Genomic DNA, 13,990 nt, shown 5'->3' on the forward strand with positions numbered 1-13,990 from the left:
GTGATTTTTGAGAGGAGGAGAAGGGGGTCTCTGATGACTTTGGTCTCCTCTGGTCCCCGGAGCATGCCTGGATGGTGTGGGGCTGTGAGCACATGGGTGTTTCCCCATTTCTTTGGACTCACAGAGCCCTGACCCCCTGTCCAAGGATGGACACTGCCCCAGCAAGCCCGTTTGCAGGGACACCCCGAGGGCTCTCCCTGTCCCGTGTCACCCAGGTGCCACCTCCTGGGGGCACCTCGGCCTCGGGTCACCTGGGGCCTGGCTGGGGGAAAGGGGTCCAGGCTGGGGGGTGCCTGGTGGCGGTGGTGTCCCCTGGGAGCTGGGGGATGGCTGGGACCCCAGTGAGGGGATGGTCCAGGTTGAGCCGCTGCCGGGGGTGCCGGTGCCCGGTGATACCGGTGTCGGTGCTTGGTGTCGGGGGTGCTGTGGGTGCCCGGTGATACCAGTGTCGGTGCCCAGGGATCGATGCTGGGGGTGCCAGGGGTGCCGCTGCCGGGAGTCCTGGGGATGACGGGGGTCCTGGTGCCGGGGCTCGGTGCTCAGTGTCAGCTGTGCCGGGGGTGCCTGTGGTCGGTGCCCGGTGCTCGGTTCCCGGTGCCGGGCGCGGATTGGCGGCAGTGGCGGCCCCTCCCCGGCGGGGCGGGCGGTCAGGCGGCCCGTCCCGGTGTGCCCGGCAGTCTGCGGGCGCTGCGGAGCCGAGCAGGGCCATGGCGGCGGCCCCGGCGGGTGAGGATGGGAACGGGGGGACCGGGGATGGGGGCGGTGGGGCCGGACCGGACTAACGGGCCTCTCTCTCCCCTTTTCCCCGCAGAGGCGGAGACCCGGCAGCGGCTGCTGCGCACCGTCAAGAAGGAGGTGGGTGCGGGACCCTCGGGAGCAGCCCCCGACCCCCGGCCCGGTGCCCCGCGGGGACCTCCCCGGGGGGAGCCCCGGGCCCACCCGCCCGCGGCATCCCGGGCTCCCTCTGCTGCTGACGCGGGTTAAGCACACACCCCCCCCCCAAAGAAAAAAAAAACAAAAAAAACCAACCCCGACCGGGGCCGAGAGCCCACCCCGGGGCTATCAGCCCACCCGGGCGCGGCTGCGAGTCCCGGCGGGCGGAGGAGCATCCCTGCGGCGTCAGTGCCCGGCATCCCAGCGCCCCGCATCCTGGGAAAATCGCCTCTGGGCGCAGAGCACACCACAACTTGGGATTTTCCGCAGGGGAAAAGGGGCGACTCCCGGTGCTGCATCCTTCCCTCGGGAGCGGGGATGGGACGAGCCCTCCCGGCAGGGCGGCGGGTGCTGGGGACGCTGGCCGGGAAAAAGGGGGGTGGACACGTGTGTGCCCAGTGCAGCGTGATGGCATTTTGCATCTCGATCTGCTCCCTCTTCTCAGGCATCTTTAACTCTGGTAGTTTAGACCATGTTTTATGCTGGGCTGCCTCGAGCTCCTCCGCCAGAGCAGAGCTCCGGGTTTATCCCCTGTGGTGTTACCCCGAGAGCCCACAGTACATCCAGGAGCCGAGTCCTGTCCTGTGCTGGAGCGCTGGGTCACCGGGAGCAGTTGTCACCTCCTGCCCGTGATCTGTCCCTGCAGGTCATCCTCCCGGGATACCGGAGAGGGGATGAGTGATGTTTTGTTTCTGGTCTTATGAGCATCTCAATACCCACCCTAGGGGCTCCGGGAAGTGGAAGACACTGCTCGGGGTCATGTGAACCAGACCTGTGGGTGGTGGGTCTGGGCAGGGTGACAGTGTTGTTCATCCAGACCACTTCGCACCTTTAATCCTCTGCCGGGTGTGGTGCTAAGGAATACTACCGGTTGCCTGGGCAACGGCTATTAAAGCAGGAAAAGGGTATGACATTTATTTAGCGTCGAGGACGGAGCTGCCATCTCATTATTACTGTCTGTGGCTGCTCCTGAGCGCAGAGACACAACGGCCTGAGCGTCGGCTGCCGCTGGGGGTGGGAGGCGAGGGCTGTGCTCCCAGCTGGGAGCTTCTTCCAGAGCCCTCTGTGCCTCTGTGGGCTCTCACTGCCCGTGAGCATCTCACATGCTGGCCTTCAATGCCCGGCTTCACTCCCTCCCAGGGCCGTGTGCTGGGAGAAGGTGCAGCTTGTGCCTCAGGGAGCAGAGCTGGGCTTGGGACATGCCCTTCCCACTGGCATTTGGGGAGGTAAACGTGGGTTTGGTGAATGTTAGTAAAGCCTGAAGGAGGGAGGGGTGCATGGGGAAAGCCCTTCTGCCCTGTTGCTGTGGTGGGGGTGTTTGACACACTCTGGGATCTCTCCAGCAGCCCATTAGTGCTCATACAGAGCACAGACTTTTTCCCGCTGGTCCCATCACTCTGGGCTCCACCTTGGGATGTTGGTGTGGACGTGTGTTCTCTGCCTACACAGGTACCACGGGGTTTACCTTTCTTTGGGGTTTCTCCTTGCCTGGTGTCCACAGCCACACAGGTGGGGGAATTCCATGGGGGACCCACTCTCTGTGCTCTCCACCTGGGCTTTGTTCTGGTAGGAACTAAAAAAACCTAGGGAAACATGATCCTGTAAATTACATAATTAATTATTTAGCAGCATCCTTGAAACTGGGAGCAGGTGGGACATTCTTGTGTCTGTTGCTCCCTGCTCATTAGGCTTGTTTTGCTCATGCTTTTGGTTTTTCTTCCTCTCCTAGACTGACCCCACATTAAGTCAGGAGCTTGTGCAGACTCCAAGGAGCAGTAGAACAGGCCAATTGCAGAAATCTCTGGGGTTTTTTTCCCCACTCCCAGAATTTTTACCTTTCACAAACCTGTGTGTTCTCATGTTGCTAGACCATGTTTGGTTTTGGTTCAGTCATGACTCTCTGTGAGCTGCTGGGGCCCTCAGTGCAGGTGATCTCTGCTGAGACAGGGGACAGCCAGGGATCATCCTTGGGGAGCTGGGCCACATCTGTCATCCCAGTGCCATAACTGAGTGAGTAAAACACTGGGAAGGCGAGGTCTGATCTGAGCAGGGAGATAAACAGTAAACTGACATTACCCAGAGCACTGGGTGAGCCAGCAGCCCTCGGTATTGGGCTGTTGCCATGGTTAATGCATTTTATTTTGTAGCAGTCCTGCGCTGCAGTGGATGTACATGTTGAGATGAGTTGTGTTATCTCTCGCTGTCTCCTTCCTCTCCCCCTTCCCATATGGTCACAATAAATCAAACTAAGCCCGGAAGCTGCAGAACTGACTATTTGTCAGCAGGCTGCAAGGGAGGGAGAGAAGTCTGACTTTGTAAGGAATCCTGTTTCCTGTTATGCAGGGTAAGAAGCATAACCAATATTCTCTGATTTTTTTTTAAGAGCTTTTATCAGATGGATTGAGGCTTCTTTACAAACCCAGAGCCTGAAATATCCAGGCTTGAAGGAGTGTGGGTTTTCAACTACAAATATTCCCATTGAGCCTGTGCTCCTCCTCTTCTTTTACAAGTTTCATTTTTAATAGAGGAGGTCTATTTTTAACTACCTCCAGGTAATTGCATTGCACAGAGGAGTGGGTGGGGAAGCAGGTGTTACCTGTGCAATACACCTGTAGTGTGTGTGCCTGGAAAATGAGTTGAGTGAAAAGCTGAATAGAATATGAAAGTAAACAGTCATCTTGGTTATTCTTCTGCAAAAACTTAGTTTATATTTAACTTGCCACTCAGCAAGCAGCTTTAGTTCTTTACTTGTCAGAAACTGCTGAGCTTGGATTGAACATTTTGCTGCCTGTTCTTAGAATTCTTTTAAAAATTGTGTTTGACCACAGCCTGCTTGTCTTCTATCAGATGTATTGTTTGTTTTTAATAGCTTGAATGGTTGTCACTGTGTAGCTGTTGACTAATTCCTTCATCATGTATCATGGGGACAACAGTGAGTCCCTTCCTCCCACCCTTTAAATGAAGCCCCCGCTTCGCAACCACGTTGCCTGGTTTGTGGCTAAATAACACAAATCATTGCTAAGAGCAATATTTTTGCAGCTTGGGTTTGTTTTTCTATGTGCCCGTGGTTCCAAAAAAGGAGACTGCGCGTGTCAGTGCCAGCTATTTCATTCTGGATTGGTAGAAAATTGTAAATTAATTTAACATTACTAGGATTTGAAAAATTAATGTTGAGAGCTTTAAATGTGCTCAAGGCCAGTTCATGGGAAAAAAAAAAAAAGAAAAAGGGTTTTGTGTAGCTGTCAAAAGTGCTCAGGCAAGATGGAGATGAGGATGAAATGAGGATGATGAACTGCAGGTTGGTAATGAAAGCTGCTGTTTGCAGAGGGACCTTCTGATGTCTCCTAAGCACCCAGGGCAGTCCTTTTCAGCTGTTCCTTAACCAGGAGTACTCAGACATCCTTTATGCAGCATTTCTGGATTGCCTGCTTCGATCTGCTCTGAAGAGCATCCCTGATCACTGGGGACCATTTCCTCTCCTTTTAAAGATAAAAGCAAAGGGGTGCACGAGTGCTCTCATGATCCAGAAACCCCTGGCTGGATCCTTCATCCCCAGAGCAGGTTTTGTGCTGCTCTTTCCCCTTCCTCACATCTCCCTTCTCAGTCCGTATGCCTCAGTCCTCCTTCCTCCCCACCCAACCTCCCCTCTCTGCTGCCAAAATATCATCCCCTTCCCTCCTGGTGTCCTGGCTGTTGCCATGGAAATACCTGGGTTTGCACAGATTCGGGACTTCATGGCAATTTGGAGCTGGAAGTTGCACTTGATTTTGGTGAGAATAGTGTCAGTCTTTGCCATGTTTAATTGAATCCAAAAAGCTTGTCAAGATGACATCATCTGGGAAAACAGGAGCCTTGGGATGAGAGCAGAACAAGGCAAAACTTCGAGGTCACGTGCTGGAAACACAGAAATGACTAAAGTTTTCCTTAAATGTTTCCTTAAATGTCTGTATTGAGCATTTACAGCAAGCAGTGCTGGCAGTGCCAACAGATGGCTTGGAAATGTGTGTTTGACAAGCACAACAGGAATAGAACCAGCTATAACATGATCTTAGTGAGCTTAAATTAGTGTTGTAAGCATCAATTTTTGGCCAAAAGTTGATGCCCTATGAAGAAAGCCTGGTGCATAACACTATCAAGAAATACACATCTCTGGGATCATTCCTGTGCCCCCCCAGGGCTCATTGTTACCTTATGGATCCTTCCATTAATACCTTTTAAATTTACTTTCCAGCAAACTGCCCAAATACTCAGAGAGTTCTCACACTTCTCTGAAGATGAACTCAATCACCAGAACATTTATGTTATTGTAGCTTTTATTTACATGAAGGGAAGACCCACTCAGAGGGCTGAAATCAGACCTGGATCTGCTCTCCTATTGCTTTGGCATCAATGTCTGGCTGCTTTGTCACGTTTTTTGCTCTGACAGACATTTTTTGGTGCTGGATCTGGTGACCAGGCCTGTGCCTGGGAGCGTCACAGGCTGTACCTCAGAGCTTGCTGTTCTCAGCCTTTGGCAATGTGACCGAGCTTCACCTTGGAGCAGGACCGGGAAAAGGATCACACTGAGGACTCTGTTTTCATCTGGCTTGCTGTAAACAATTTCACAGAGTTATGAGCATGGCCAAATATAGGGGAGGTGCTGTGCTCCCATAGAAATGACTTGATAACCAGCAACAGGCTTTGCAAGAGGCATGGCAGGAAAACAGTGACTGCAAACATCCCTGAATAGAAGGATGGCAGGAAAACGGTGACTGCAAACATGCCTGAATAATCTATAGAGTACAGGTTGTATCGGGAAAAATGCAGACAGGTAAAACAGTTGTGAGTCAATATTGTCTTAGACTAATTAAACCAGGAGTCCTTGGCTTGCTCCTGGTCCCTGCACCTCGGTGGTGGTTGTAGCTCTGGTGATATTTGGCTTGTTCCAGCAGTGTAAATGACAGCAGGGCTGGGTGACAGGAAAACTGGATGGGTATGGACTGTATCCCTGGGAATTTCATAGCAGAGAGGTCTAAGCCTTCATCTCTCACTGGGCTCTGGGGTTGCTGGATAGGTGAGGGGTTTGGTTTCCTTTTTAAGGGAGAAAAAAGCAGTTAGTGAAGTTAAATTCTAACAGCAGAGTTTGGGCTGGGATGGAGCTTCCCAGGGTGAGGGGAACAACGGGAGGGGCTGAGACCTCTGGGATCAGAAGCCTCCCTGGAGGAATGGGATGCAAGCTCAAATCCCTGGTCTGAAGGAGGTGCACCGGGATTCCTGCTGCCCCAAAGGAATGCCAGAACCTGGGCTCCTCTCAGTGCCTGTGGTTCTTGGATCTGGCTTTGGAGATGGGACACAGAGGAGAAAGAGTGGTTTTCCTTGTAGTTCAAACATTCATGTAAAGCAGAGCAGGATTCAGTGATTCAGACTGTAGTGGTTCAGATATTGTTGAGACTGGCCTGTCTTTGGTTGTGGCTTTGGATTATAAATTATTAGTTAATGCTGTTGAGTTTGTGTGGACACCCTGTAGTGACCCTGTCACCCTGCTCTGGTGTCTTGTCCTGTGCTCACAGCTGGAGCCAGGAGGATTGTTTGTACCGCTGTGGAATACTTGATGAGATTCCTCTCGAGTTTACCTACAGCTAAATTATTAGTTGCTGTTTTAATTTCCTTTCTCATAAAAGAAGAGCAAACATCTCATTTCCCTAGGCTGGCATGAGAGCCAGAGTGGGCAGCTTCATCTGTTGGGATTGTTCTGGCTGCAGTTGGAGAATTAGCATTAAAATGCTGGAATGCAGCGCATTTAGAGGCTGTTCAAGTCTTCTGTGTGGAGGGAGCCAAGTGTGGCTGAGCTGTTCCCCATCCCCTCAGTGTCACAAACTCCTGGTGGATCTGGGAGCTCATGGCAGATGGGACCCGTGGTGTTTGTGATGCCAGCTGGCTGTGGAGGGGTTTGGGTCCAGGTGGGAGAGTCCTTTGGGATCTGCAGACAACAGCATAGGAGGAGATCTGTTAGGAGTTTTGGGGTTCTCTGGCTTAGAGCTGTCTTACAGACATGCCAGACATGTCTGTTTATGGGCAAATGTAAGATTTTGTTGGAAAACTTTCTCTACATACTAAGAAAGTTAGAATCTCTTGATTCTACTCCCTGAAAGTGTTCAAGGCCTAGTTGGATGGGATCTGAAGCAACCTCGTGTAGTGGAAAGTGTCCTTGTCCATGGCAGGGGGTGGGAATGGATGAGCTTTAAGGTCCCTTCCAACTCAAACCATTCCATGATTCCTTATTCCATAATATCCCTTGTTTTCTGTTGCAAGGCCATGTCTGTCTGTCTCCTACCTGCTGGGACTGGTGTTTGCATTTGTCACATGCCAGGTGAGTGCCCTTGTTGCAGTGCCCTTTCCACTTCTAGTCCTGCAGAGTTATTTTTAGTGCAATAACCTCAGTCAACAGAGTGCATTTTTTTACTTTTAATGAGTAATTTTCCACTAAACTGTGCCTCTTGGAAGGTTTTTTGTTTGTGCCTCAAGCATGCAGGTGGTTTGTGCTGTGTTGGCACCAAGATACCTGTTTGAAGCTGGAGTCCTGCTGTCCTGGATGCTCCACAGGCCCTGGACAGGCAGATGGTCACTGCCCTGGGGAAGGCCCTGGGCCAGTGTCACTGCAGGTGTTGTGTCAATATATTCAAATTTTGAACAAATATTTGAATATACTGCTTATTGGGATATTTCCTGATTTAATTTGAAGCTGGTAAAGATATAACTCTGTGCATTGGTTCTCAAGTGTATTTTGGGAGGGGGTTAAAATGCTGATATTAACAGTGTTGCCACGAGGGTACATTTAATATCTGTACATCGTTGTTTTCTGGTGGATCAGTTGGATGTGTGAGAGGGAAGTGCCGTGTCCTGCTGACAGAGGAGGCACAGCCTGGCTGGGTGAAGGCCATGAGCCATCTGGACAAGGAAAGCTCGGCCAGCTGGGAGAGCCAAATTTTGGGGAATCCCTGAGGGCCCCAAGACGTGCCTTGCCAGACCTCCCTTCCAGGGCTGCCCTGAAGGGGTGGTCGGTGAGGTGTCCTGAGTTGGTTGAGGTTTCAGAAGGGAGGACTGACATGTCTTTGAGGGACATATGTAATGTCAGGTGGGGGAAAAAGAGCAACTCTGGTGTTCACCTGGACACTGATGCTGGTGCTGCCCATCCCTAATCCACCACTGCTGCCGAGGTCAAGGGATATGTGGGAAAGAGGGATCCTTTCCTCTTGCTGGGACTTTGCAAAACAGAAACAGGGACAGAGCAGTGTTCCTTCTGTTGAAGTTTAAAATTAAACGCTGGAGCTGGGAAGCTGAGTGAGGAATGCAACTGCCCCTTCCTTGGTGCTCAGCACGGGGCACCGGGATGAGGGGAAAACTGTTCGTGGGGTGTGAGGAAGGAGCACCAAGAGGTGCCCTGACCAGGGACAGCTGCAGTTTTGAGACACAATAAAGCCTTTTTTTGGGTCCCTGGAAGCAGAGCTTGCCACCCCTGGGATGTTCCTGCAGCTGGAGTCACTGCTCTGAGCGCAGTCGGGATGTGGGAGCTGCAGGAGCTGGAACGTGCTGTGCCAGGAGGGATTTCCCAGCGCTCTGAGCCACCTCCAGTCCTGAAGTCCACATCTCAGTGACATTCCTTGCTGTGACTTCCTGACTCACTGTCAGCGCATCTGAGCTGCTGGGATCCAGGGAAGTCTCAGTGCCCTTGACTGGGCTCTGTTAGTCACCCGGTAGGGAGCAGGGCTGGGAGCTTTGAACCTGATGGCTCTGACACACAGAGGAGCTTTGGCTTCAGAGAGGACTTTTTCCTTAATCCGTACCCGTAAAGGATTTCCTTTATTGAGCTGTTAACTGTGCATAATTGACCTTGATTATATCTTGCAAAGGAGTTTAATTCCCCAAATGATGCTATTAAAGGTCTCTCATACCTCCAAGGTCTGCTTGGCCAAGTCCTGACCTGCTGTTTTTATCTCCTCCCTGTGCCTGCAGAGGGAACACCTTGCTAAGCAGAGCCTTCCTTATGCCCACAGCACTGGGAACCCTCTCCCCAGTGGTTTCTGAAACCAGGGAGTGAAAAGCAAGATGTTATAGAGGCACTGAAAAGGAGATCTGGGCATGCTGGCAGCTCTGTGTTAAACAGGAAAAGTGGTTGGGAACTGAACACTTAAGGAGCAAAGATTCAGCTGGACTTCTGCTACTTTCAGCTGGATTAGGGAGGGTGCAGCTGGGGATGGAAGTCACCACCTCTGTACTCCACTTACCTGGCAGGTCTGACCTCCTGTCTTCTCTTTGCAAAAATTATCGTCCTAATTTATGTGGGTTCCTATTTATTTTCATCCCCTAATCATGCCCCTGATGTGCACTAGTGCCAGTTTCCTTTTGATCAGCTGTACTGCAGTGAGAGTCAGTGAGGGCAGAGCTCCTGGCATTGCCATGCAAATGGCATTCCTGGGCACAGCTGGTGCCAGGTGATCCCTGAATTAGGCACTGATGGATAGTTACAGTCATTTGGGACAGCCATGTCACATGAAATTTGTTGAATAAAATGAAGGAATGGAAAAATACTGTAAGAGCATTAAATATGAGATTTGCTTGCCCTTTGTTAGAAGGCTTTTATCTAAACGATGCTCAATTCCTGTAGTTAATTCTCTGCTCATCGTTTTTGTACTTTGAAGTTTCTCAGAAGTGAAACAATCCCTTTTTTATACCTGACTTTTCAAAACAGCTGGTGATGCTCAGCAGGCAGAGCTGCACTGATCCTCCATGAGACCCCCTGTACCACTGGAATAATCAGGGAGCAGAGGAGGTTTCTGAGTGCCCACCCCACCACGGGTCTCCTTGTGTTGGTCCGTGGCTGAAATTCCATGTTTTCTCCATCTGCCTCTGTGCCACAGGTGAAGCAGATCATGGAGGAGGCAGTGACCAGGAAGTTTGTGCACGAGGACAGCAGCCACATCATCTCCTTCTGCGGTGAGTCTCTGATAGCAGGATGCTGACCTGGGCTGGGGCTGGAGCACCCTCTTGGTGCTGGGCTTTCCCTGCTGTGCCCTGTGCCATTCCTGGGAACACACACGCTCCAGCTCCAGGGCGTGGGGCTGGGGAGAGGGTTGGTGCCACTGGGTGAGTTGTTCTGGCAGCAGTCAGTGTCCCTGAGGCCTTTGCCCTGTGCCTAAAATATATTGAGATGTGTCAAGAGGGAGGGCTGCTGGCGGTGTGTGCAGCCACTTAGGAAGTACTAGAAATAATATTTTATTTTTAAATTCCCCTGAGAATTGATTCAACTGAAAGTCTGTCAAGTCCAAATATTTCTTTGCTATGATGGAATAGGAATTTATGGAAAGGAGTCTGCAGTCTGCCAGAGTGCGGGAGCAGAGAGGCTGGAGGCTGATAGAGAATTTTAGATGGAGTTTGTGGAACATTTGCTCTGATACTAGACTGGTTTGGGGCTTGTTTTCTGGCAGTTGTGCTTTTTACTAACCTGCTTTTTTACCTATTTTCCTCCTACTGGTATAAAAATTTTGTAAATGTGGAAGTGTTTCAGAACGGATCCGTCAATACCTTGGCAAAGAGGTCTGTAAAAGTCTCCCTAAAGAGCTATTGGCTTTGGGCTGTGAGATGTGCTGGGGGCCTCTGAGCAAGGACTGGGGAGCAGGAGAGGAGGAGTAGTTGTACCTCAAAGGTAGTGGGGAGCAGGACAGAAGCAGCCTTGTTCCAGGTGGAATGTGTCACAGGTTTGGTCATCAGAGAGACTTTACAATCAGGATGGCAAAATTAGATTGTTTCTGTTCTTTTGGCCCTCCTGTGCCACTCTGTCAACCACTCAGAGTGGAGAATGTGTGACTGGGACAGTCAGTGCCCAGGAAACGCAGCTTCCAGTGTCCAGTCTGCCACATGGCAGCACTTGGAGAAGTAGGGGGGACCTGGCTGGTAGACTGGGGGTATCTGATGAATTTCAAACTAATTTGAAACAAATTAGCATACTGTGAGCAGGGCAAGCACTTCAGGCTGTTGGGTGAGTGAGGCTGGCGCATGGAACACGAACTCTGCTCTGACACCATGAGCCCTGGATTTTTGGGAAGTGGGGGAGCCTGTGTGGTGGCTGTGCCCATCTCCCAGCGGGGCTGTTGGCTGAGGTACAGCCACTGTACCCACATGCTGGGGCTGAGGGGCTGCTGCTGAGCAGGGGCTGCAGGCAGCGAGTGCAGGGAGCCTCACTCCTCCCTGTACAAAGAGCTCAAGGGCAGCTTGTTAATTTGGAGACTGGGAGGAAAATGCCAGACGTGATGAGAAGCAGCTTTTGAAGAGGTTGCTCCAGGAAGGCTCGTGCAGCACTGTCACCATTGAACAGGATTGCAGCACCCACAGACTAAAAAGAACAAGAAGGGGGTGGTGAGGTCTCCTTTTCTGCCTTGGAGACCAGAGGGGCTTCTGCCTTTTCCTAGAATCAGTGAATGGTTTAGGTTGGAAAGGACTTTAAAGCTCATCCCATTCCACCCCTTGGACAGGGACACCTTCCACTATCCCAAGGTGCTCTGAGCCCTGTCCAACCTGTCCTTGGACACTTCCAGGGATGGGGCAGCCACAACTTCTCTGGGAAGCCTGTGCCAGAGCCTCACCACCCTCACAGAGAAGAATTTCTTCCTAATATCTAACCTAAATTTACCCTTTCGGTTTGAGCATATTCCCCTTTGTCCTGTCACTCCAGTTCCTGATGCACAATCCTTCTTCATCTCCCTTGTACTCCCTTCAGATCCTAGAAGGTGCTGTGAGGTCTCCACACAAACTTTTCTTCTTCAGACTGATCAGCCCCAGCTCTCCCAGCCTGTCTCCATAGGGGAGGTGCTCTAGTCCCCTTATCAATTTTGTGTCCCCGCTCTAGATTTGCTCCACGAGCCTTTCTCCTTTCCTGCTGGGCCCCCACATCAAAGACAGGAGCCGGTTCCCGGCCCTTTGTGCGGCATCGAAAGAGCAGAGCAGACTCCCAGGTGTGACTCATTCCCTGCTGTTCTGTGCAGCACGAGGGGATTATTTATAGGCTCCTGCGACATGGAGCTGAGGCATCCAGGCACGAAGGGCTCGTTGGTCCCTTCTGGCTCCTTAATGCTGCTGCTGCCCTTTCCTGGCTGTTGGTGTCTCCTCTCCTGCTCTGGCTGCAGTTCCTCTCTCATTTGAATGGTACGTGCACCTTCCTCGGTGTTGTGGCTCTCCAGGAGCCTGGTGAGCTTATAAATAACCGTTTTCCCTGCCAAGCAGAGCGTGCTGCAAGCCTGGCTCTGGCTGCCAGAGCTGCCCTTTTCCCCGGAGAGGGCTGCCTTCCTCACAGATCCCTCCCCACCCTCTGCGTGGCCAGTGTACTGCAAACCCCTCCGGGTGGAACCAGTGTTGTGGCAGGAAAGGGCAGCAGCCCCCGGCCCCCCCGTTCTCCTGCAAGGGGGGGTCTGGAGCAGATAAACACGAGTTGGCATCTGTCAGTCTGGGCTGCCCTGGGAGGCTGATGGAGGACTGGGAGCAGGGCTGGGGGCTGGTGTGAGCCCAGGCTTTGGTGTCCACATCAATGCTGAGTCTGCTCAGCCAGAGGGGTTTGAATCACACCAGTGGTCTGGGGAACTCAGAAGTACCTGTAGATGTCTTTTGCCAGGAATCAAAGCTCCCACTTTACCTGGGCGTAGCTGCACAGAGCTTCTGCATCACATGGCTCTGCTGCAGATTTTATCCTGAGGGATGGGGAGAATCCCTTCAGAGTGTGTTTGGTGGTGACAGGAGTTATGAACTGAGCTCAAAAACTCATGTTTTTAGGTTTAAAAAACCTACCATTATCCCTGGATTTAGCATGGACAAGGTGCTCTTAGGGTGTGTGCTCCAACCTTGGAGCCCCTGGGAGGGCACAGGGAGAGTTGTAGGTCCGTGTGATTTTCCAGTGCTTTGATCATCCTGTGTAATCAGTCTGTGTTTGGCTCTAGACATCCATCCGGAGCCCTCCCAAGGGGTTTGGGAAGCAGGTTGCTGGTGGAGCCTGTGTGTGTGCACGTATTTCTGTGGAGTCATTGCAAGCTGCTGGTGTTGCCCGGGGTTTATCCCCAGGTTTCTCTATTCCTTTTGGTTTTTTGGGAAAAATGTTTGCGTGAACACTGAGATTTTTTGGGGAAAAATCGTCCCATTTCCTGTGCTACTTTAGAAACCCTCAGTGTGCCTGAGCTTTCTCCTTCCTTGGACCATCCCAGCACAGGGAGTGAAATATCCTGTTCCAACCATGCCCTTAGACTGGGATGAAGGGAGTTGTTTGATTTCTCCACAATCCACAGGAAACTCAGGAGGAGAGTGTTGGCCTTTGTCTGCACAGGAATTAGCTTATCTGGAGAAGCTGCAGCATGTGTTGTTAGTTGTCCCAAGTCTGACAAGGGTGTTTTCCTGAAGGCCAGGAGGGAACGCCTCTGCTTTCAAATATATTGTCGGAGAAGCTTTAGGACGTTGTGGCTGCCCCCTCCCTGGAAGTGTTCAAGTCCAGGTTGGATGGAGCTTGGTGCAACCTGGGCTAGTGGGGGGTGTCCTGATTCAGAGTCCCTCCCTGTCTTCCTTGAAGCCCCTTCAGATCCTGGAAGGTGCTGTGAGGTCTCCACACAACTTTCTCTTCTCTGGGCTGAGCTGAACAGCCCCAGCATTCCCAGCCTGAGTCCATGGGGAAGGGGCTCTAGTGAGGTCTGTGCTCTGTTGCAGCTGCCGTGGAATCCTGTGTCCTGCACGGCCTGAAGCGGAGGGCAGCCGGGTTCCTGCGCAGCAACAAGATCGCAGCGCTCTTCATGAAGGTGGGGAAGAGCTTCCCCCTGGCAGAGGAGCTCTGCAAGAAGGTGCAAGACCTGGAGCAGCTCATTGAGAACGCGTAAGGCACTGGCATTGCTGTCAGTCCCCTGGTCACTCGTGTTTTGGGATGAGGGTGTGGTTTGGGTATGGCTGGGGATTGCGAGGTCCAACTTGAGCCTCAACACGGGGTATTGCTCCTTCAGTGGAACAGTGTCTTGCCCTGGGACTTTTCTGTCTTGAACAAACTGGTTGCTTT

General features: G+C 51.9%; 1 protein-coding gene across 3 annotated transcripts in view; it reads left to right on the forward strand.

Annotated features, from left to right (window-relative positions):
• The first annotated feature begins 677 nt into the window (after positions 1-677).
• The window catches only part of SGSM1 (small G protein signaling modulator 1), a 33,932-nt gene continuing 20,619 nt past the window's right edge, over positions 678-13,990 (forward strand). For all 3 annotated transcript variants that reach the window (XM_027894386.1, XM_027894384.1, XM_027894385.1), the window contains exons 1-4: positions 678-726; positions 812-855; positions 9,831-9,906; positions 13,651-13,813. In XM_027894386.1, the coding sequence (XP_027750187.1) occupies positions 708-726; positions 812-855; positions 9,831-9,906; positions 13,651-13,813 (302 nt within the window). In that variant the 5' untranslated portion in view covers positions 678-707. The remainder of the gene's footprint in view (positions 727-811; positions 856-9,830; positions 9,907-13,650; positions 13,814-13,990) is intronic.

The sequence above is a fragment of the Empidonax traillii genome, unplaced genomic scaffold (assembly GCF_003031625.1).
Source record: "Empidonax traillii isolate 1590-97213 ecotype Southwest subspecies unplaced genomic scaffold, ASM303162v1 scaffold426:size1138770, whole genome shotgun sequence".
In the NCBI taxonomy this organism is placed as follows: domain Eukaryota; kingdom Metazoa; phylum Chordata; class Aves; order Passeriformes; family Tyrannidae; genus Empidonax; species Empidonax traillii.